The sequence below is a fragment of the Coffea eugenioides genome, chromosome 7, assembly GCF_003713205.1.
Source record: "Coffea eugenioides isolate CCC68of chromosome 7, Ceug_1.0, whole genome shotgun sequence".
Classification (NCBI taxonomy): Eukaryota; Viridiplantae; Streptophyta; class Magnoliopsida; order Gentianales; family Rubiaceae; genus Coffea; species Coffea eugenioides.
Genome location: NC_040041.1, coordinates 11,587,987 through 11,612,331, shown reverse-complemented (window position 1 = coordinate 11,612,331; position 24,345 = coordinate 11,587,987). Strand labels below are relative to the sequence as shown.

At 34.1% G+C, this 24,345-nt stretch overlaps 1 protein-coding gene across 4 annotated transcripts; it reads right to left on the bottom strand.

Moving 5' to 3' along the window:
- Positions 1 to 1,374: 1,374 nt before the first annotated feature.
- LOC113778674 (autophagy-related protein 13b) lies at positions 1,375 to 5,808 on the bottom strand. Of its 4 annotated transcripts, XM_027324150.1 has the most exons (5): positions 5,552 to 5,808; positions 3,925 to 5,363; positions 3,663 to 3,847; positions 3,496 to 3,550; positions 1,985 to 2,072 (listed from the first exon to the last, which is right to left on the bottom strand). In XM_027324150.1, exons 2-4 carry the CDS (start codon positions 5,308 to 5,310, stop codon positions 3,529 to 3,531), a joined length of 1,593 nt encoding a protein of 530 aa, XP_027179951.1. In that variant the 5' UTR covers positions 5,311 to 5,363; positions 5,552 to 5,808; the 3' UTR covers positions 1,985 to 2,072; positions 3,496 to 3,528. The 4 variants fall into 4 exon arrangements, with proteins under 4 accessions (XP_027179948.1, XP_027179950.1, XP_027179952.1 ...); XM_027324147.1 differs by lacking the exon at positions 3,496 to 3,550 and having other exon boundaries at positions 1,375 to 2,072; XM_027324149.1 differs by lacking the exon at positions 3,496 to 3,550 and having other exon boundaries at positions 1,375 to 2,072; positions 3,925 to 5,360.
- Between the last annotated feature and the right edge of the window lie 18,537 nt (positions 5,809 to 24,345).

Sequence of the window (24,345 nt, the reverse complement as noted above, 5' to 3'; positions counted from 1 at the left end):
ATAATTGTAATATATATAAAAGGTTGCATGCAATTCTGACTTTTGTTGAAATAATTAGATACACAGGACAGCATGGAACAATAAATGCACTTAATCTGATACTCTAATTACAGAATTTGTTTCTATAAACCAGATTTAGCCTATGCAGATAGGAAGATTTGGCATAATGGGTGAAAGACAATATCTGAACTTTCTTGGGTCATTTGGGATGTGTCTGAACGTTAAAAGTGAAATTCTTGGAGTTTGCACTGTGTAAAAATTGTACATTAATTGATAAACTGAAGTTGATGAATGGCTTTGACTATATATTCCACCTGCTGGACTTTTGTTGTAGGCTTGAATATCTAAGCTGTGTTTCCCATTTTTACAACTCTTCAAGGACTGTCTGAATTTCAATTGCAAGGAGCTTACATATCAACATGGAGTAAAGAAATAAGAAGTTTTCTTTGAACTATAGGGCAGCCACCAGTTTTTACAGGGAGAAAAGAAGTTTTGGACTAATTTCACTTTTCACCCTATGTACTTTATATCAACTCTCACATTGCACCCTAAACATTTGAATGTTTTACGCACTAAATTCTATTATGTGTCTCACTTTGTATAATAGTTAATGATATATAAAATGTTAATAAAATTGTCAGTGAGCATCACTGCTTTTTCTTTCTTATTTACTTCTATTTTGTGCTCTTAAACTTTCGATTGATTTCGCATTACACTTTAAATTTCAATTTTGGAGCTATTTTGTGCTCTTAAACTTTCGATTGATTCCGCATTACATTTTAAATTTGAATTTTGGAATTCTTAAAAAAGAATAAATATCACTTTTGGTAGTTTCAATGTCTTTGACATTTAACTTACAATGAATTTGGTCATTCATGATTTGTTTTCATTATACTTTTCTCTCCATAGTTAAAATATCGAACCTTGTGAAAGCCCCCAGAAAAATTTGAATATTACAAAACTGGTCCCTTATGTTCTCTCTCTCTTTTTTTTTTCCTTTTTTGGTCTCTCGTGTTTCATAAATGTTGCTATATCATGACATTTTTAATTGTATAGTAAACCTACTTCTAAAATGACAAATCAGCAACCCCTAGTTCAACGTCTGAGTGATTGAATTATCAAGTACAGAAAATAAGGATCAAAGGTACAAAAGTTGCAAAATATTAAGGACTGAAGTCAACTTAATTCAGAACATGGGGCGCTAAAATTCAATTCACAAAAATTAGGATTCCTACTTGTCTTGATTAGCTTTGCACCTCAACCGTTGAACTTTCTGATTGTTTCTCACCTTTGATTTCTTTTAATCTCCAACTCCCCATACTGTATTTTCCTGTCCAACCAGTGCTCTAACCTCAAGATCACAAAGCACTTCCATTTCCATATCCAAACTCTGCATTTAAAAATCATTCATATACAAACTCTGCACAAATAAATCCTATGAAGTTATATACAGCTTAAATATATTAGACAACATATGTATATGCTTTTATATACACATCTAAGTACCAGAGTGCAGTGCTCCTTCGGCAGGATGGACTTAGCTCACTAAATTTTATAAGCTCACCATATTTACAAGGCAAAAAAATGGCCAGAACCTCAAGCTGTATGGCATGACAACTCGGACCCTAGCAGCAACAAAATGCTGTACAGATCTTAATACTTTCCATCATCAGCTTTCCTATATTTGCACAAGATCACACTAGGTATGTTTGTGATCTCCACCTTGCTTCAGCAGTGAGTTTTTCATGACCGCATACCCACGGAGTTCTTCTAGCGCATCAGCTGTTGTCTTGGGTGCGAGTAGAGAAGCTGCAGAACTAATGGCTGCGGACTGCTGCATCACTGGCTGTCCAGAGATCTGATTAGGATCTATTGTTGTGGCCTTCAAGATTTCAGGCCTGGATCCATGCAACAAGTTTGCTGAATTCTGCAAATCTTGTTGAAGTGGGGGTGCCTTCTTCAGCATACAAACGAGTGCACCAACTGCAGCATCTTGGGATTTTTTAACAGCAGAAACTCCTAAATGGTCATTCTGTCCACAAGGATTTCCAACTGGATCAAATGAACCAGGTCTGCAAAGTCTCCTTTATTTCAGTTTGTTTTGTTACCAGTAAAGGGCACTCATATCAAAACACCAAAGATGCAAACCTCCCCAGAAAACAAAAGAAACAAGACACACAATTGCATATTGGCATAATTAGACGCCGATAGGATCACCAGACATCATCTTCAGATAGGCACAAAAAGATTCTGAAGGAAAGAAAGATGCTTCTCTAGGATATTCACAACTTCTGTAGTTGAAGGATCAATGAATTTCTTCAAAAGACTCTTATATGTGGCTGAGTATTGATATCATACCCATTGTGTGTCATTGCATGAACAGATTATAGTTTGAGACAGGTATTCCATGCTTGTAACTCTTTTGAGACTTCTATTTAGGAACCATGCTTCCTAATTATAATTAGAATGGGGTCTTGCTTTGGGCAGGAGAGGAAAGCCAAAAAAGAAAGGAAATAATCAGATTTTCAGCTTTTTACTTCTCGTCTATCTTTTGAGGCTGCACTGGTAATGGAATTTTGCTAATCATCTCCTCAACGAAAAATCCACTGGGTCAAACTACTGAGGAAAGTTCAAATGCATTTCTTACACCAGCTACACTCGAGAGCTTTCATCTTTATTTGTCAAGCAAGTACAGCTACCACAGAGGTATTGGTATTCATACCCGCTGTGGCTTTGTTTGGTCCACACATTTGTGTACTTTGGGTGCATATGTATATGTCTAAAGGCAAAACATTCAGCTTTTTGAAGAAACTAGAATTCCAGACAAATTATTCAAATGCTCTCCCGGGAAGCACTTGTGCATGCTGATCTTGGATACCAATAAAAACCATGAAATCAAACTGCTCCAATAGACAATCTAACTTCTTTTTCCCCACAGCCAAGCTCAAACAGTTAAAGTTCTTGACACCCTTCTTCCCTCTCATGAAAGGACCTCCTAGACTCTTCAGGAAAGTATGAGCCGCCTCCTTAACTAGTGGTGCCCCAGAGCTTGACTAAACCATTTTGATCGAGGTAGCAAAAATTTCAAACTCCCCAACAATTGATTTAACATGAATGGCAAAAGTTTTGGAGGTGAATTCAACCAGTGTCCTATTTAATCATTTATCTTTTGGCTAGCATACCACAAAATACAGAATGATGCAATTATAACAAGACCTGATATGAAGATGCAACTTTTTCTCTGCATTGACCAGGGAATTTCCAGAACCAATCTAGACACACTACAAAGTTCTTGCCAATTCTTGACAGAATATCAGTGAACAATGGAGCATCAAGTAGCATATGTATACAATTACCCCAATCTGGCCAAATTAATGATTCCTTATTCAACAAATTCCATTACCTCTCAAATCCTCAATAAAAATATGTTTGCAACCATAAGTTGTTAAATTTTCTAGTAGCATGGAATTTAAAATGTAAATTCTGTGAACTGACCATCTTAGTAAGTATGACTGACTTCAATATATGTTAAAAATATGTATGGTGTTGCCTGAAAAATGAAAGAAGGTGAGCCTTTAATCCTCCTAATTACAACATTAAACGTCGATGAAACTGCATTTACAAGGAAAAGCTAGATGAAAATCAATAACTCAAATGATTACCTGCTACCTGGGTCCGTCATATCATCCTCATCCACAACAAATGGACCAGAAAACTCAGATTCATCATAGTCATCTGGAAATGATAACCTGCTAGAGCTTCTAGAGATTGATTTTTGTGGTGAGCTATTTGAAGATATCTTCACCCCAGTCAATCTTCCAGCTTCATCTTTCCCAAAAGGGAATATCTACAGCACACAAAATCAGTTTGAAATGAAAAAGGTAGACAAACTCCCTAGTTCAGCATATTCAGAACCCAGAATACCTTGTCAACTGTTGAGCCAGCCTGCAACAGAGTAGAACGGCAATCCATTTTAGCAAGACTGGATTTGGAAGGTCTTAAAGGGGGAGATGGAGGCAGCATTTGATTGTAGAACAACGGAGGAATCCCAGAGGCCCTAATTGCAGGGATACTGACAGGAGCACTTTCAGACCGTTTTAGAGCGTTTGATATATGAATACCAGGAGTGTACGTAGGGGGTGATGGAGATGGAGACATAGAAAAGTTAGGGGACGGTGAATACTCATCATAATTTGTGTTTTTCACATGTTCTTGAGGTGTTTCATCGGGCAGGTGACGAGTTACACCTGTTGGAGGGAGACGATAGGAGTGCGGCTTAGCAAATGTAGCATGGGATTCCGAATAAGAAGGAGATGGTGATGGGATTCCAGAAGGTGGTGATGCTTTATATAAGTCATAACTCCAGCTGTGACGCCTCCCAAGATGAGAAAAAGATGGGGAACCTTGAGGCAGTGGACCAGATGGAAATGTCTTAAGGGGATCTGCCATTGGACTGCCAACATAGTCTGGTATAAACTGTGGAGACATGGGGGTTGATGGTTCAGAACTCACATCCGAGATTGATGAACGATACAATACTGAAAGGCAAAGCCTACCACATGCTGTGTCCACCGGGGTGAACACAAACCTTTGCATCTCTGCTTCTTCTGTATGTGTAAATGGCTCAACAAAAGAAGAAACCCGATGACCAAGATTATACATCCCAATTTGAGCAGATGAAATGAGGTCCCTGAATAGCTTATAAGCAGGCAAAAGCCTAACAGTTACATACAAAGATCTCAACAACAATGTTGACTTTTTGTACAAAGTGTGCGAGCTGGTGGAACTCCACCTCTTACTCCCAGAGCCCCCACCACCACCACCAATATTACTACACTTCTTACTCTCGTACTCCACAACCCATCTTTCAATAATCTTTTCGCTCATCACCTCATTCCGATACTCATCATTCTCTGAATTCCAATAATACGTCTCTTTTGATGACAAGTTTCTAACAAGCGCCCTTTTCGGAGAACAATTCAAAGGATCCCAATTGCTTGATCTCTGCACTAAAACCACATCAACAACCATCGGTTCAAGATAACTCTGCCTCCAAAAATCAATATTTTCTAAAGCAGCAGAACAATCCTTCAATGCCAGATTAAACCACTTATCCCTTGGCCAAAAAATCGACGAGGAGGACGAGGATGAGGAGGGGGACGACAGCACTTGTTCACCACTATAATTTCGGGACGACACATAAGGGCACCTCGATTCCAGTATTATATGAAGGCTTTTCGCGAAAAATTCAGTAATTATTTGCTCATTTGTAGCAGGTTCTGAGTTAGTATTTCCATGATTTGATGCCATAGTTCTCTTCAAACAACTTTCAACAACAGTCCCCCAGCATCAATCAAGTTCTACTGTCGAAAAATAAATACAAAATTCAAATGATACACAACATATAAGCAGAGAACAAAACCAACCCAGATTTAAAAAAAATCCAGAATAAAAAAAAACCCGATAAAGCAAACTCTTAAATCGGCCAAAGAACGTAACTGGCAAAAATTATAAAATTCAATCAAACTCAGCAAGAAGAGAGTAAACTTACCGCACAGAGGCGCTTGGATTGCAAGGGAAAGAAAAGGGATTAAAGGGTATATTTGTTTCTACTCCCTTCTTGGTATATTGGAATGAATATGTAAAGCTTTTTGGGTGCCTATTCATGAAAATTGACGAATATGAAGACCCCAGTATATATGGTCGATGTGGTCATAACGGAGGTGGAAGTAAACTGGAACCTCCCGAGTCCAAAAGGAGCTGAATTTGGACTGGAAATAGAGCGAGAGGAGAAGAAAGAGTGGGGAGTTTTCGTCTGTTTAAGATACTTATCCTCTTTTGAAACATGGGGAGCTGAAGCCGGGAATTGAATGACAAGCAGCCTTTCACTGTCCATGGCTTTCCTATGAATGGACTTTTGAAAGAAAAAAGCCCAAAGTTTTGTAGTTGTGGATGTTGGTTTAGGGCCTCTCAAGGCTTCCCTTTCTGTTCGTTTCTTTGAGAAGTAACGTATTTCTGTGATCGAGGAAAAGCAAAAGAAAATACTACTATTACTTAGCCAATTTCGGCAAGTATTCGTAAGTTTTGTTTTTCTCGAGTAGGGGAGAAGAAAGATTTAAGAAGCAGGGAGCGGCAGGAGAATTGTATTCATAAATTGATACTTTTGAAATTCAATCATTAGAGTATGATATTTTTCTATTTTATTATTTTTACATTTTGGTCACGGTTAATGTATGATGTTTAAAAGAAGGTAAAAGTCAAAAGTTTTACATTTTCAACTTTACTTTGTTCAATCTAAAGATCATTGATAAAGTTGAAATTTGAATATGAAATCTAAATCCATTAAATTACTGAATTCATTAAATATTGAATCTGATACAACCCATTATTGAATCTAAATACTAAATATAGTATGCCTATTGAATAATTATAGAAAACTAAATGCTGAATTTTATATATTTTATAGGTTTGTCCTTAAGTTGATTTATTCAACAATATGGTATTAAAATGTTATATTTTATTAGTAATATATATGATTAAATTTCATTGAAAATAAGATATTAAAAAAATAAGAACAAACCACAAAATAAAAATGAAAAAACTTTATAACAAATTTATCAAAGAAAAATAATTTTATTTGAGAAAAACAAATTTTAGCACAATTTCAATAATTTCTGTTGCTCCTTTGTTAGCATATGTAGATATAGTAAAAAATATTATTGGCACAATAAAATTAATAAATCTTGCATTTGCATTAAATGATAAGTGAATAACTTATTGCTTATTTTTGAGAGTATATTTTATCTAGAAAATTCAAAGTCACTTAATTAATTAAAGTATTCTTTTTTTGTTATCAAACACATCTAACTATGTTAAGCTTTAAACACGTTAAATTTAAGTACTTAATTAGATTATCAAACAAAAGGCATAGTTTGATCCTACTCAGAGTATTAAGAAAATGAGAGTAACATGTCAAAGTTCTATCTTATTAATAAATATAAGGAGATACTGAGAAATATGTGAGTCCATTTACATTTGCAGCGATGTAAAATAGTTAGTAACATAGCAAGGAGTATCCTTATCTTTATATTATATAAGATTGAGTTTTGGTCAAAAAGGGGGTTGAATTTCAACCGCATGATAGGGGTTTTTTGGGAATGTGGAATGTTGTGTGGTTTTCTTAAAACTTTTGGTACAACTGAGGGGAGCATGTATTTGGGTATGTTTACCGAAATATCCTTATTTTAGTACATTAAAAGTTTTGATTTATATAGGCATCTGGGTATTTCTGGAAGGTAAAATTATTTTGCAACCATTTTTGCACCGTGTACAACTCATATATGCTTATATGTTGGTATAATTACTGGAATGGTATTATAGATACATTTAATATAACTGTGGCTTTTATTGTGCAATTAAAACAAAGACATGTTGCTACAACTACTCGTTTGAGGTTATTTCTTTGTTTGAAACAACTTGTCTGATCGTTTCCCAACTCATATGAGCTCACGTTTAAAACAACCTATTCCTTTTCCCATTTACATCTCAATTAAATAGCCAAAAACATGGGTATTGAATGAATAAACGGCTGAGCATCGTTATGGTTGTTTCAATGCTTCCCCTTTCACCTTCTTCAGTTTCTCCCCTTTCGGCTTCTGGAATTGGGATATTTTTTGCAACCTTTATACTAAACATCTCGGAATGGTTTTCAGCCGCAGCTATTCGTGGTGGTTTAGCTTGAGATTAGATTTGTTCCTCAATTTTGTTGTTTATGTGGGTGGTTCTTGTGGTTTGTAGCATCAATGTGTGGTCAGATCCTAAATTTGAAACTTTGGTTGTGTAGTTTAGCTGCAAGATAAAGATTTTCACACAGAATCGGTGTCCTCTGAAATTTAACTGGTTTGCTTATAATCATAGGTTCGGAGCAACTTTAAGAAAAAACGTCCCAGGAGGTATTTGGAACTAGGTCAGCTTTCTAGGGTACTCTAGCTTAGTACATTAATCCGGTCATGGTGTGTTTTCTGCTATATGAAATAAGAGATTCACTTCCTCTTTCCTTTTGGGAATAGCTAGTAGCAGGACAGAAATCCATCAATGTAAGGCAGGGCAGGAGAACGACTGGGATCTTATAGAGTTTTTGGCTTTCAAGCATTTTCCTCGCTCGTTTTGTTAGAGAAAGTGAATGGTTTGCTTGACGAGGGGAGAGATGTGCTAGCTATTTGCTTTCTTAGAAAACTAAGCGACTAATTTACGTTGAGAGGTCAGAAATTCCTACAACAAACTCTTTCTTTTTCTTTTAGTGACATAGTGAACCTTCTTGCTAAATTAGTAGCCAACAGGGAATATCCCTTTAATGGGAATACGGCTACATGCCTTTCTTCCTACGCTGGCTAAGCAAATTAGTCCTCAACTGAAAAAGAAAGGTTCTACCAGGGTTGGGGTTAGCCATTCCTGTTAGCCTTGATGAGCTCCTCTTTGCCTTTAGGTAACTGTAGTCACTTGCTAATTGATTATAAAGGTAAGCTTATTCACCTTGACTTGTTTTTATAGTTTACACACTTTTGTATTGGCGCTTTTTACTTTATGTAGGATGAATCTGATTAATTTCCTGAACCACCAGCAGTTGACTTTGGGCATTGAGTCCTTACTCCTTTCGGCAAGAGCGCTTACTTCTATGACACCATCGCCGGTACCCGCTACTCCTCCGCACCATGCCCTGGATATGCCATTTAACATTTGTACTGCAAACACGTTTTACATAAAATATCAAACTCCAGCTTCTTTAACTATTTCTTCTCAAATTATCTCTCTAATTATAGGCACCAAACACTCGCGCGATGCGCGAGCACTCCCCCCTAGTAATATAAATAGAGACATGTTATTGACACTCCTAAAAGGTTTTTAGCACTCCATCTCCTTTTAAATGCATAAAAGAGGATAGAGTGCTAGAGACTTTTTCTAGGAGTGCTAATATTATTTTCCTATAAATATTGAACGTACTCATATTATAGGCATTTTTCTCAAATGTATGTTTAAAAGTTCAACGTGAAATACGAGTTTGGTGAAATTTTGAGAGTGGATTTTATTTTATTTTCTTTTCTTTTTGGTAAGAGTAGGGTGCAATCGAGTCGAACCGAGTCGAATTATGATCTAATCGAGTTGAGACTCAACATAATTTTATGAATCTTGAACTTGAACTCGTGCTCGACGAGTTCAAAATATCAAGTTCAAACTCGAGCTCCACTTAAATTCGAGTCGAGCTCGAGCTTAAAAAATAATTATTTTATTTTTTAAAAATAAATAAAATAATAATTTTTGTTAACAAATAATAAAATATTGAGGATATATATGTAAATTTACTATTAAAATAAAAAATAAAATAAATATATGTATATATATAATCGAGCTTGAACCGACTTGCGAGCTAACGAGTTTAGTATTTTTGAACTCGAGTTCGACTTGGTCAGCTCGAACTCGGGTCAAACTCTGATCGCGAGTTGTTCGATTCGTTTGCAATCCTAACTAGAAGTGTGATAGCTAGGAATGGATCTAGGTAACCGAGAGGTAATAGGGATATCTCTCAAACTGAATAGACCATTCTTTCAAAGTAAAAATTATTGTGTAGAATTGTTTGTTTATATACCCACTCGACAATTGTCTGAAAACAATTGAATTACATGATGTTTGAGCATTTGCCATCTGTACGATTTGCTTGATTACAAGACAATTAGATGAGCCCCTAATACTTCCAACTCTAGCTACTTTGTTTTTTCCTTTATGAGGAAACTTCCAAAGTCTTATAAGCAACACTCATATGAGAGGGTTAGTCACCGTGATGAGGGCCATTTTTCTCTTCATTAGAAATCGGCTTAGTGACATATGATGCACTCAGAAAATCTAACAACACACGCACACATACACACACAAACTACAGGCTAACACAAATATCAAATTTTGCTGCAGTGTACATTTTTGTGATTAATACAAAATACCATAAAAAACCCTTTTGTTTTATAAAAAGTACAATTTCAATTTCCATACAATAAATCTACACTAACGACAGAAAATACATTAAACATGACATAAATGCATATAAATTTGAAATTTTGTGTACACCATCAGATCTATTCCTAAGGCCCTAAGGTTCTTGATATGAGAAACGTGATCTAAAAATGTATGCTCTTATGAATTACTCCTGGATCAAGTCCTAAGGTCCTTGATTTGAGAAACATGATCTACTCTTCACCATACTCTGTAGTTGCAAACGAGTACCATGCATGATGATTTTGATTTTCAAAACTAAAAACAGGTCTTCTGTATTCAAAAGGGAAGATCATCATAATTTTCTTCAGAATTACATCAAGTTGAAGGGATTGCTGGGAATTCACCCCATATATATATACTCAGACTCTATAAGAACACCTCAAACTAGTAATTATGTTTTTCTTAGTTAACGTGAATGTATATATTTTTTATCCTATTTATGTAATACATTGTGCTACTGTCTATAAACAAGAAATTCAAGACCGCTAGTGTAAACTGAAAATACTGAATTGGAAAAAAAAAATTTCTGCTACCAAATCAAATCAATATGTCAACAATCATCTAAAATGCTAAACATAATTTTTCAGCAACACAAGGCTATTAAGGGCCATAACAAAGTTAACTCCTCAGATTAAACATAGCAAGGAAATTGAAAATCAATTCATTTATTTATTTCATAACACAACCTTCAATCCTATTTATTTTTTCTTCCTTTTGAATTTTGCGTCATCTAAACCTTGATCTCAGGATTGCCTCCACCAATGCGATCGTTTATCCATTTATAAAACATATCAGTTGGCAGATATTCATTTCCTTTGTACTCACAAATGCATCCTTCTTTATTTTGATGGCATTTGGCTCCCACAAAGTTCTTGAAAATAAGTAGGCAAAATAAATCACAGTCTTCGTCTTTAGAGCATTGGCGTTCTGATTGAAGAATCCAAGATTCTGCCCTATGTATTAGACCTGCAGACAATATAAATATTCATGTCAAATTAATTAGTTTTACTTTGTTAATAATTATACAAAAATGTTTACCATGTAAAAGAAAGATGCATGAACACATGAAATAAAAAGAAATGACAAGTTTTCTTTGCAAGAGGGAGAGAGACTTACAAGATTTCATCATGCAGAACATCAGCAGAAATGAAATTGTTGCATTCAAAGGCTTGGTCATATTTTCTGAAACTTGTGAGAGTGGCAATGCAGGTTGATTTCCTTACTATATATATATATATATATTTTTGAATATACTAATAAGCAACTTTACTGAAACCTTTTTTCTTTTTCTTTGTCTTTTCTTTTTGGTTTCTAGCAGTCCATGTTTCAGAGGTGGAGATTGTGAAGAGAAGAAAATCAATGAAGATGGGGGATGGTGAGAATTGAGAACTTGTGGAGAACAATTCATATATTATTTTTTAATATTGAACTTTATGTTTTATTCTTAACTGAAACAATTAATTACTCATTTAATCCGATAAGTTCATTTATTGTATACGTGTTATCTTTTCAAAATTCAATGAAGCTTCCAATATTTTTCATCTAAAGTATGCAAGTTTTCCAACAATAAGAAGTACTCCAACCTTGTTTTTTAAAAGAAAAAAGTAGCATAAATTTTATTAATTCTCAAGCATGTTTACTGAAGTGAGCATCAACCCCTGTAGTCTGTACATTTACAAAGGAAAAGAAGTTCAACTAATTAATAACTTTTTTTTGTGTAGTCTATTTGTTTTTCTTTAGTAAATACACCGGAGTAATCAATAATTAATTGAAAAGGAAATGGGCTTAAACCTCAATAGTAAACTAAATTTTGTTAGATTGGAAATTGCAAGCTTTCACAAGGTTTATGAAAAAACACAAAGACAATAGCTTAATTTGGGCTAGACCATTTGCAACAAATATCATCATGAACCATTTTTTAAAGGAAGTTATTTATTCCCCTTTTTAATTTCCGATTCAATTTTACCTAAAGTTCACTTTTTTTAACCTAAAGAACACTCTCAAGTCTTATGAAGAGAATAAAAATAAGAGAGTTTGATATTTCAACCAGAGACCTCATAATTAACTGACTAATGTCACTTTAGTTCATATGTCATAACTTTTTACTCAAACATTTGCAGCAAATTCATGTTGAAATGTACGCTGAATTTGAATAATTAATTTTATATGAATAATTTTTTTTTACATTGTCAGTGTAAAGCTATTTTATAGTGACGGCTCACTATCTCATGCCACATAATTAAGAATACCTTGCAACGTATTATAGCCTTTTCACAAGTTTTACCCACGATCAAAAGTTAAATACTTTAAACATCGAAAAAGAAAACCCACTGTTCAATTAGCTATAGAAATGAAAACCCTCATTGCCTTCAAAATTTCAACCTACAATCCAATTACCAACAGAAACCAAAATCCTTTCCACCTTCAATCGAATTGTTCAGTGTCGTTTATTAATGCAACCCTCAAATACCTTTGATCCCGGACATGAAATTTCAAAAGGCAGATCAACTCTGATTCGAAAAAACGCTTAATGCCAACAAAAAGAAATAAATATCGGGAAGATTGAAGAAAAATGCAGTGGCTTGGCAGTGTTGAAAAGATTACTCATGTCTTTGGTTGTTGGAATTGGATTTGGAAATATTATTATCAAGAAGTATAGGAGACATAAAATAGAGTTGAAGCCTCTGATAATTGAAGAAACTTACTTAATATTTGGGAGAGATTAACTGATATAAATCTCACCGAAAAGGGGGGAGGGTTGGTTGCAAATGGATTACAGTTTTGGAAAACAAATAATCCTAAGATACTGAACACTTAGGATTACACATACCTAAAACTAGGACGGTTCATTTTGACCCAAAAAACTGACAAACCACAATCGGCCCTCCCGAACTGCAAAATTAGGGTACCTAAACCGCACGTTATATGAACCAATTTTAGCATATGATTTGGGTCACGGTCAGGTTGAGGTTCACAAAAATCGCGGAAACTTGACTTGGTTCACATGTAACGCTAAATTTGTAATTTCATTCATTAAAACTAAAATGAATAGAGAAAGATATAACAATCTTTCATCGAATCTTCATGTTTAAAATGATTTACTTTATTACTTCAACAATACATGGTTGTTAGCTCGTCAAAATATGTAAATTTTTTTTTATTTTTTTCGTTGTTCTAAATAAACGTTATCTTAAAAACAATATTTACTATGAGTACGTGGGGATTGATGGTTATGTATTCCTTTTTAATGAATGATGAATTAGTAACGACGTTTTTTAGAATTTTAATTAGTTTTTAATTTTCAATTATTGAAATGAATGGTGATCACGCCTAGCCGGACTGGAACTCCTCGTTAAGGAATGCGTTAGTACAGTTTTGTACCCGAAGAAATTGTTCAAAAACCAAATCATGAGACTGCATACAATCGTAGAACATAGCAGTGGCGGAGCCAGAAAAAATTTTCAATGGGGAACAAAAATAACTCTAAAATTTTTTACCTACTCTTTTTTTAGTTTTTTTAAGGAAAAAAGTATTCACCAACAAGTACAAAATGATGCATATATTTCATGAAAAACATCAAAAAACAAACTCAAAATTATTAATATAATAATAATTTTATTTCAAAAGCAAACTAAACCATTTACAATTGCTCATGACGAGTTTTCATATTTTGATAACGGTTTACAACCTTTTCATTTTGAACTTCACGAAATATATTTTTCTCTATATAAGTAACTAAACAATTATTTATTCAAGTGTCTTCTATTTTATTTTGTAACCGATTCTTCACTATATTCATTATTGAAAAAACCCTTTCTACGGTAGCTGTAACAACAGGTAAAATCAAAAACAACTTTAAAAGCATATAAACCAATAGATACACAAAACTCTAGGGGGCACACTTGAAATTACATGAAATTTTTATAGGTATTATAGAAATTTAAGGGGGCAGTGGGAGCCTATAAACCAATAGATACACAAAACTCCAGAGACACAGTTAAAATTATATCAAATTTTTATAGGTATCATAGAAATTTAAAGGGGTAGTGGAATCCGGGCCCCAGTGGCCCCAGTGTAAATCCGCCACTGGAACATAGTGATCAGATGGTAGAATCCCCAAGATCTTTGTGGGAAGACATGGTGGGCTTTTGCCAGATTTTAACAATCCCATAGATGCACGCCATGTTTGTATTTGTAACTCGTGCTTCGAAATCATGGTGTCAAATCGGGGAGAAATGAAAATTGTTGGCCTGTTAAACATCTTTTCAGTTGGTCATTTTCTTATCTTTATCCATCTTCTTTTTCTCTTGTCTATCTATGATTCTCTGTAATTTCTTCTATACCGGAGCTTTATAACTACGGTAGGTACAGCATTTTGTTCTCCTTTTAGATCACTTGCTAAATGTGATAATTTGCAATTAGATTTTGAGGATCTCATTTAGCTATAAACACGACATCATTCCTTTTTATACATAAAATGTAGAGAATACATAATCAGTCATAAAGATTCGTGTAATATTTCATAAAATTTTCACATATCCTATTTAACCCTTTTCTCGTAGGAGAAATCATTGATCCTGCCACTATCAAAGTAGAGGTATATTACGTTGTTAACTCTATACTTGTATAGTTTCAAGAATTAGAGGTTTTGGGTACAAATCTCCTTACTTTTTTCCTGTTTCTTAAGTCCCATCTCTTTTTTGTTGAAAAAAATTAAACAAAAAAAACTCTATACTTGCGAGTTGTGATTTAAAATATTTGAGGTCGGGTACAACAAAAATTGAAAGTTTTCTGAACAAAAACAATGCAATTACCAAAATCCTAGGAGCAAGGTGATTAACTTTTCCACACACGTACATCTTAAGATTTCTAAGTTCATGCATCCTTTTCATGTAAGATGTATCATCATATGGGTAAAATAAAGTATTTGAACTTCAAATCTTAAATCTAAAACGAAAAAATAATTAAGGGCTACCAGCAAAAGGTTTGGAAAATACCATTTAAAAGGTTCGGAATGTGGTACATGTCCTCCCACTACTAACGACCTAAGATCTCAAAAATCACAGGGCATGATAGATGACCTCTCTTCTTTTCCTCCAACTCTACCTTTGGCTTTAGGTTTGGATTCATCGTGCTGATCATTTGTTTTATCTGTCCCGTACATGCGAAAAGTTACGTACAGACAAGTACAATAGCACATACTTTAGTAACATTTTCACGTGGTTTCTTTGCAAGGGCCCTTTGTGATGATTAATGTGATTTGTGAGGAGGAATGCCATAATGACATTAGTCTGAGGAAAGTAATTTTGTCGAACGACTAACTTTCTAGTGTTGGATGATAAATTACTTCAATATTTTCTTCATAAGATTCTCGCTCTTGAAAATTCATATGCTTTTCCAAACCGAAAAGACAGATGGATTCTCCAGCATTACCACTTGGCTATGCGTTTAAAACGATATGAAATTGGTGAAATTTGATTTTTTATTTTTTTTGGGTCTAACAACAATCTATATTTTTATATATTTTTTTTTTAGAAAAAGGAGGTTAAATTAGAAAAATGATGAACCATAAGGGGAGGATAGTTGCATGATTTTTGAAGGGTAAGTTGCGCATATTAACGAGCTGGTGACCTTAATATACCAGTTAAAAATATTTTTTTCTCTAATGTCGTATTCCCATCTGTGGTTTTGAAATGGTTTGTGTGGACTTAGAAAAGCTAAAAATTTGAGAGTGGACTAAAAATGCATCATAATCTATAATATCTGGTAAGTTTCGTCTTTCCTCTCACATTATAATTTTTGTGTATGTCTTATGGGCACAGTTGATTGTTCAGACTAGAGGTGGCAATTTGTCCCAAGTCCCAATGGGTTACCCATGCCCATGAGGACTTTGGGCGGGATGGGTATTGGATTTTGATATTGGGTTTAAAATGGGACAAATCCCAATTGTACCCATTAATTGATGGGAATACTTGGGAAATACTTGGGTACCCATTGGGCTCAAATAACAAGGGCTCTGTTTGGTTTAGCTATTTTTGGGGGGTATTTTTGAAATATTTTATTATAGCAGTGTATATGAAAAATTTTTACTATAAAATTTTTTTGAAATATTTGATATACTAATATGGATGGGATGTTTTTTGAGTTATTGTATATTACTGTAACATTGTATTTGAAAAACTTATTTTTTGAAAAAATAGCCAATCCAAACGGAGTCTTAGATTAAAAAATTATCTTTAACAATTTTTATAGTCATACTAGAGAATATAATCTAGTAGTTTTCCTAGTCATTATCCACAAGAATTTTCAACATTTCAGTCAATTTAGACCTGTCATCTTTGGACAATGATGAGGATAAATATTCAACACCTTAAGTACCTTGGTCATCTTGATATATGTTGGAAAATTACTGTATATCTATTTTTTCCTTTATTTGTTAATCCAATTTTTTATGGGAATCCTGAGTATAAAGCACTTGCATGTTTATTTAATAAAACTAAAAAAAATTTAATAAATCAAAAATATTAAAATTATATAAAAAATAAAAATGAATTAAAGGAAAAAAAATATGTAGAAAATAGATTTGGGTATTGGGCGGGATCAATCTAAACCCATCCCAAAGTGATCCCGCCCAAGTTAGTCCCAAAACACATATGGGTAAGGTTGGGCCCAAACCCATATGACTCGGTTCCATCACAAACCCAAGCAAATCCCGCCCATCCCGCCCATTTTGCCACCTCTAGTTCAGACATAAGGCTCAACGTTAATAACTTCATGTATTTAATATAAGTAAAAAGGCAGTTTCATTGCATCAGAAGATGTCAAAATCAAACAATTATGCATTATACACCAAAAGAAAGGTGAAAGAATAATGTGTTTCACATCCTTGTTAAGTTCATAAAGCATTCAATAAATTTTTTGAATTACTGTTCCATTTAGAAACAGTATCGATGTCAAACTATCATGTATGCAATTGTGCAGCCCTAAAACCGTTGATTTGCCTTAAACTGAGATGCCAGGTCTTGTCCCTCATTTCTCTCTCTTGCTAATTAGAATAACTACCCCTATGTTTTTTTCAAGAAGCACATACTGTTCATTTCTTTTTTAGTTCTTATTTTTATTTTGCTCTTAACTTTTACTGACTTAAGCATCGAAGTTGCCAAGCTTCTTCCTAGCTCCTCGTTTCAGGACTTCTGCCTGCTGGTACCCGAAGTCCCAAGCCGGTGGATTCCCCGCACGTACAGTAAACAAGTTCAGATCAAATTAACTTTAATCCATCTAAATAGGCTCTGAATTTTCATGCGTTTATTATATTTTGTCCCATATCTCAATGCCATTAACAATTTGGATGGTGAGGATGATCATCCCGGCTCGGCCTTACCGAGCTCACCTTCCCACCTACGGGTGTGTGAGATGATACTGGGGCGGCACTCGTTCATTCTGGTCACCTCGGCTATACATCGCGTACGGATGACCGAGGTGAACCTTATATTTGCTGCCACCCCGGGATAGTGCCATACCTAGCACAACACCCGAGGTTCTGTCCAAGATTCTGACACTTGCAGAGTGGATATGATTTCCGACGAAATCTGTTCACTGCACAGACCTGTCAAATCAGGCTGATACGCTGTCTCAATCGGATTTTTGGGGACTTAGACCCCACTGTCCTTCCCTCCAAATTGTCTCATATAAATATCGGAGTCTCTCACTCAAAAAGAACAACTGATATCAGATGTAAAAAAAACTACTTTCGAAAGTCTTCCTTTACTCTCTCTCACCCAAACTGATTAGATCGTCGGAGGTGAACCGGGGAACATAGCCCCGCCTCTGGTAACTTGAACAGGTGATTCCTAAACAATCGCATTTCACCTTAGAAGGCACTCTAGTGATCCGGTACAGCTCATCAAGACGGAAATCACCTCTTCAGATGGCAATGTTCCATTGAGTCCACAGTAAAACCGAGCATGTGCTGCCATATTTATAAGTAACAATTATTTAGAGTGCTTTCTCTAAATTCATCAAGAAAATGAAAAAAACTTATAATTTTTGTGTAAGGGTGAAGAACTTGCTAATATTCTAGTTGAAGGCCTACTCACTTCTTGCTGCCGACTACTTAAAGAGGGAATGCCAGGACATGATTTATCTTCCAATAGTTTCGGTTCTACTTTCTAAATTCATTCAATTTTCCCATAGCATTACACATATAAGAATGAATACTTTTTGATATTTGCATCAATTTGACACTGAAATGTTTTCCATTTTTGTAATGATACAGAATTAGTATGAATACATTATACTACACAAAAAAAATGAAGAGGGTTTGGCTAATAGTGGCACAGATGCCTCGTTAAGAGGATTTCATGTAGACAAATTAATGGGTCGGGTCTTACTCAGATGTAATATATTTAGATAAAGTTTGAATTTAATTTCTCAAATCCAAACTATACCCAAATCCAGACCCTATATGAGAGTAATGGGTCTGGGTACGATATGATTTTCTATGGTTCATATCCAAACCCAAATCCAAATCAAATCCAACCCAAATCTACGTGTAAATTATATACATATACACACATACATATACTATATATAATATATATATATGAGCAAAATACACTTTACCCCCTGTAATTTAGCAATTTTTCACATAACCTCCTATAGTTTCAAAAAATATATATAATACCCTCATATTTTGAATTAAAATATCAAAATAACAGAAATGATCATTTGTAACGAAACCCATAAAAATGTTGAAATTACTCTTATTTAAAAACTAAAATAACTGAAGTGATCAAAATATATAAATATAACATGTATAACACTTTAACCCCGTATGATTTTATGTTTTACCATATAACTCTCTTATGATTTTCAAAATATAAACATAATACCCCATGGTTAATAAATAATTTTTAACTTTACATAGGGGCACTTTTGACATTTTAATTGACTCTATTATGGAATATAAATTCTGTCATTTTAACATTTTAATCCAAACTATGAGGGGGTCATGTATAGCTTTTGAAATCATAGGGGGTTGTGAAAAAATGCTATACCACAGGGGATAAAATATATTTTACCCTATAAATATATATATATATATAATAATCTTAGTTGTCATTATAATTGGTGCGAACATTTTCGGGAAATGAGAAAAAGTAAAGGCAAACAAATAAAAGATTGGATGCATATGCAAATAAAGTTGTGAAAATAAATAGAAGTAGTTGATAATAATTCTTTCTTGAGTTCATAATATTGCATTCTACTTTTTGAATGTTAATTTTATTATTTAAAAATTAACATTTAGATGATGTTTATGTTATTTTTGAATTCTATATATTTTTAAAATATTTTTACTTTAGTTCTTCATTGTATATTCAAAAGAATACCCATGGACACCCATTAGAGACCCAAACCCATAAGGGTCCCTGTTTGGATTTACTTTTTCAAACCCATATGGGTCTGAGTCTGGATTTGGATTTAATTAAATTTAATGAGTTTGGATCTTAATCAAAGGGTCCAACCCAAATCCTATCCTTTGACATGCTTAGTTTCAAGTGTTAGTTTTTGGCAAGGATATTATTGATTTGGGAAACTATCAAAATATAGGAGAATATAATAAATGTGAGTCCAAACATTCATATGATAAGTTCGGTATAAATTAGGTGTGCTGACGGATGCCTTGGTGCCTATCAGAAAAAAAAAAATCCAAATAAGAACATTCATTACAGGTTAGTAAACTATTCTTGACAATCATGTACAAAAGATGGAGATTTCTTTCCTGTGATTGAAAACTAAAAAAAGGCTGTGCTTTAATTAGGCAGAAATCTCGCAAAGCGTGCTGATTAGGTAACTTTTGAAATCACCAAATTAATAGCTTTCTTTTAGCGTCCATTCTGTCTTATTTGTAAATTGAACGGCGCCTGCAAACCGCAACTTGCAAGGACCAAGTCATGTTGACATAGACTCGAGCAAATAATTGAAGTAATAAAAATATGTTTTATTAATTTAGACTCCTTTTTTGTTGTAAAAGTTAATCCAACTACTGTCCGGTTCTCTCTAAAAAACAATTAATCTTTTGATCAATTTACTAGGTTATATTAAAGTGCTTTATCGTATATATAAGGGACAAAAAGCAACTTTGCAAACAATTCTGGACTGCTATTGCAGTTCTTCAAGCATTTAGTCTCGAAGGATAGATGAGAATCCAGATTGAGTGATTCTGAGCAACAACCTTTGAAGTATTATATAACCAAGAAAACAGTGGCAGAATTAAACAATGCCAGATCAGGACATGACCTTGTGATAGTTACTGAAAATGGTCATAAAGTTTAAAAAAGAAAAAGATCTTATTTTCATTTGAGAAAAATTGGAGCAAGATCTTCTGATTAGGCAAGCCTAGGTGGAAACTTTTGCTGTCCAGCCAGTGATTATGCAACCTTTTTGGCTCAAAGGATCGTCTCCAATTTCTACCAATCCAAGTAGCTCTCTTTTGATTTGGGAAAGGAAGTAGGCTGTGGAATATCCACACCAGATTGTGCTGGAGAAGAGCAGACAAATAAGAATTCCATTTTTCTAACCCCACCACACTGTAAAGAAATGCTGATAAGTGAAGAAGCCACTCTCTCCAATACATAGAATGGAATGTGGAAATATAATGCACCAAGATTTCATGTGGGTTCCACTTAAAAATTTGCAGAAGACATTAATCAATCAAGATAAGAGCATTGGTGTTGAGATTGGGTAAAGTTGAGGCCTCAAGCTGTTGTTAGCCTTATTAATTGTGTGTACTCCGAACCAATTTATTTATTTTTCTTTTTTCTTTTTTTTGCGTGAAGAAGTCATGGAATTGATCCAAAAAAAAAAAAATCAAACGTTGCTAAAATTTTGACAACATAATTTTTGGATTTTCTCCAAGTGAGCTACCAACAAGAAGTTCCAATTTGGTTCTATATAACTGGTTTACCCTCCATCTTATGGTTTGTGACATGAAATTAAAGAACTGGTATAATAACTCAAGTGATATGTCGGGGATGAATTGAATGGTACGGAAGAAAGGAGTGTAAGTGAGAAATCTCGAACATAAAAAAATATATATATATTAAAAAAAAAAGTGATATGTCTTTATTGTCAATGATGCATGTTCATGCCCCTACCTACATATGCAGTCCAAAAAAACAACATCGGGAATCATTGGAACAGTCCAACTGCTTGTTGCAACTTTATTGTATCTAAATGTCCAGTGCTCATCTAGCAAACTGCCAGCTTACCTTTTATCATGAAAAGTTTTACTTTTCCGATGTTTTAAACGTGGAGTAGATAATCAATAATCAGACGCTCTATTGGCTGTATCGTCTTCTAGTGTCTTCTAAAAAATTTATTTAAAAAAAAGAAAGAAAAGAGAAAAGAGAAAAGAAAGTGCATATTAAAAACATGAAAATTTGACTTGCTATACCTTGAGACGTGCCAAATCTCAAAACCGATTATGGACATCGCATTTATAATCAAGGAAATTGTTTGACTATATTAGCAGTTCTTTCTTGAGCTTTTATGACTATGAAATAAGATGAGGAGGCTGTTTGGCAATTTAAAGTGAAATTTAGGTGATAATTTTTGGTTGTGCATGATTTTGTTGAATGGTCACATTATCAGATGCTGCTTGAATTAGGGATCTGGATCCTCTGCAGTTTCATGGTGGAGATAGATTTATGTTAAATTGGATGACTGGGATTAAATTTGTGTTAGATTCATGACATGTGTGTAAAAGTTGAATTTCAAATTCAAATTTTATATAATTGTCATTCATCCAATGCTAACAGTATATATACTGTCGGTGTAAAAAATATTAATCCTTTTATGTATTGTCATGTTAGTGTCCATGAGATTTAGTTCAGTGTCTACTTTTACTGTATCAGGTTCTATATGGTGCAGTTGCAACTGACAACTACAGAAACTCTGGACCCGAAGAAGGATCCGAATCCTCCACTGCTGAGAGGCTTTCTTTTCTGCAGGTTACAAAACCTGTAGTATTATCCACTATGAGGGCTTACTTAAGGCCAGAATCATGGGACAGACACCGACAACAGAGCTTGACTGAAGATTGTTAAGCGAAATTGGGGGAGTAATGGCTGCATAGTGTAGGTGTCGAACCCTTTCGATTGTTCATATTGACATGTTCCCTGTTAAAAAGATAGGATTAATCTTTTTTACACTGACAGTGTGTACACTATCAAATTTAGATAAATAACGATTATAACAAATTTGAGTTTAATATTCAATTTTTACATACGTATACACTGTCAGTGTATATAAAATTTACTCAAAAATGTATGGTGACAGACGTGTTACAAGAATATATATGTCAAAAAAATAATTTTTGAAAAGCCAAAAAATGCTACAAAAAGATAAAACAAGACATAGTAATGATTCCATTTTAATAGTAGTTTGTGGGCTTGAAAATATCAAATCAAGGTGGGATTTTCTGCAGTAAGATGCCTTTTTAATAGTTTTTGGGTTTGTGAGGATACTTTGTTATCAATGCTATGAAAAAACACGACATATCGATGATTCCTTTAAGAGTTTGAGAGATACTGCACTATTATTAACTGCCCAACCTCCAAAGCCTGCTATTATTGATAAGTGACTAATTTACGTAATAATTGTATGACATTTTATATTATTTTTAGTCACTTTGGTTATATTATTGGAAGAATATAAATCATTTTGGCTATAAATTGGTGAAAAATGCTTTTAAATAATTAAATGAGGTTTTTATCACTTTTTACTTGGATTTTGTGTATTTTGACAGTTTTGACACATTTTTGTATTTCGGCTATAACTTGAGCTACAATGATCGGATTGGAATGATTCTTGAACCTATTTGAAGATAAGAGATAGATCTACAACTTTGGTGAAAACATTTGAATCCAGTTTGAAGGTTTTTCAAGTCAAAAAGTCGAATTACAGTAGCCAATTTCTATTGGTCAAAACTGAAACAGGGCAATGAGCAGTCAAGGGTATTTCGGTCATTTCTCAACCCACACAAATCCAAATGAGGTGATTCTTGATGCATTGGAAAACTATCTCAAAGGGCTACAACTTTCATGTTTTGGTCAAGAGCTAAATCAGCTTTTATCATCAAGAAAAGTTTAGTTAAAATTGATGCAAAATTGGAGCAGAGCTGGAAATTGAGCAGAAAGTGACCAAAAGGTCACTGTAGCAATCCGGCTTAAACTTGGCCGGATTGTGGTCTGAGAAGGCTGCTCTTTACTCGAAAAACTCAATTTCACCTCCACCAACTCACATGTGATGCTAGACATGTGAGAAACATTCCCAACTGTAAAAGGGAGGTGTAAACCTCACTTCTTGACCAACTTTCATCATTATATAGCAAAAGCTTGTAAGATTGAAGAGGAGAAGAGAGAGACATACGGGAGAACTTGGAGAGTGCAGAAATGTAGCTCTTTCATCTTCTGAGTGTTAGGTTAGTTTAGTATAGAGTAAGTGTAGTTCATCTATTCCTGTATATTGGCTAGATTAGGATGAAGATGTAGATGAAGAAGGAGGAGTTGAAACTCAAGTGACATGGGTTATCTCTTCTCCAACTCTTTATCTTTTATATCAGATTCTTAAGTATAGTTAATATGCAAGTTCTGGATTTTGTGTTTAATATGTGTCTCTAAAGTTTATGCCTTGGGTTTGGTTGAACTTTCTATAATTGTTAGTGTTTATTATTTGGTTATTTGATTGCTATGATTTGAGCAAGTTATTTAGCATTTTGGCTCTTTAAATCATGATTAATCTGGTACCATTGATTGTGATTATCTAAGGTGTTATTTCTGCAATAAAAATTGAGATTTAACACTAGTTCAAGAAGTGCTAAACATAGGGAGTACACTCACGAAAGTAGAGGTGCACCTATGTGGTTTTTAATGATTCATTTCATGTAATTTCACTGAAGAAATGAACTTGTAATTAATTGCATAACCATGAGAATAGGTATGGATTAGTTATAAGTATAATTGATTCACTACGAAAGTAGGATTCAAATGCATAAGGAAATTACACCATAACTATCCTAGATGTAGTATTCAATGATCCAAATATAGCACTTGCATGAGTAGTTAGGGATACCACAGCCTAAGGAACTTTTATTTGTTATTTTGTATAATTTTAGTAGATTAAATTTGTTATAATTCATTTATAGTCTAAATAATACAGAAGCTTTAGTAATACCGGTAATTGTTCACTCTTCCCTGTGGGATCGACCCGATATATACCCTAAACTACTAGTTGACCTGT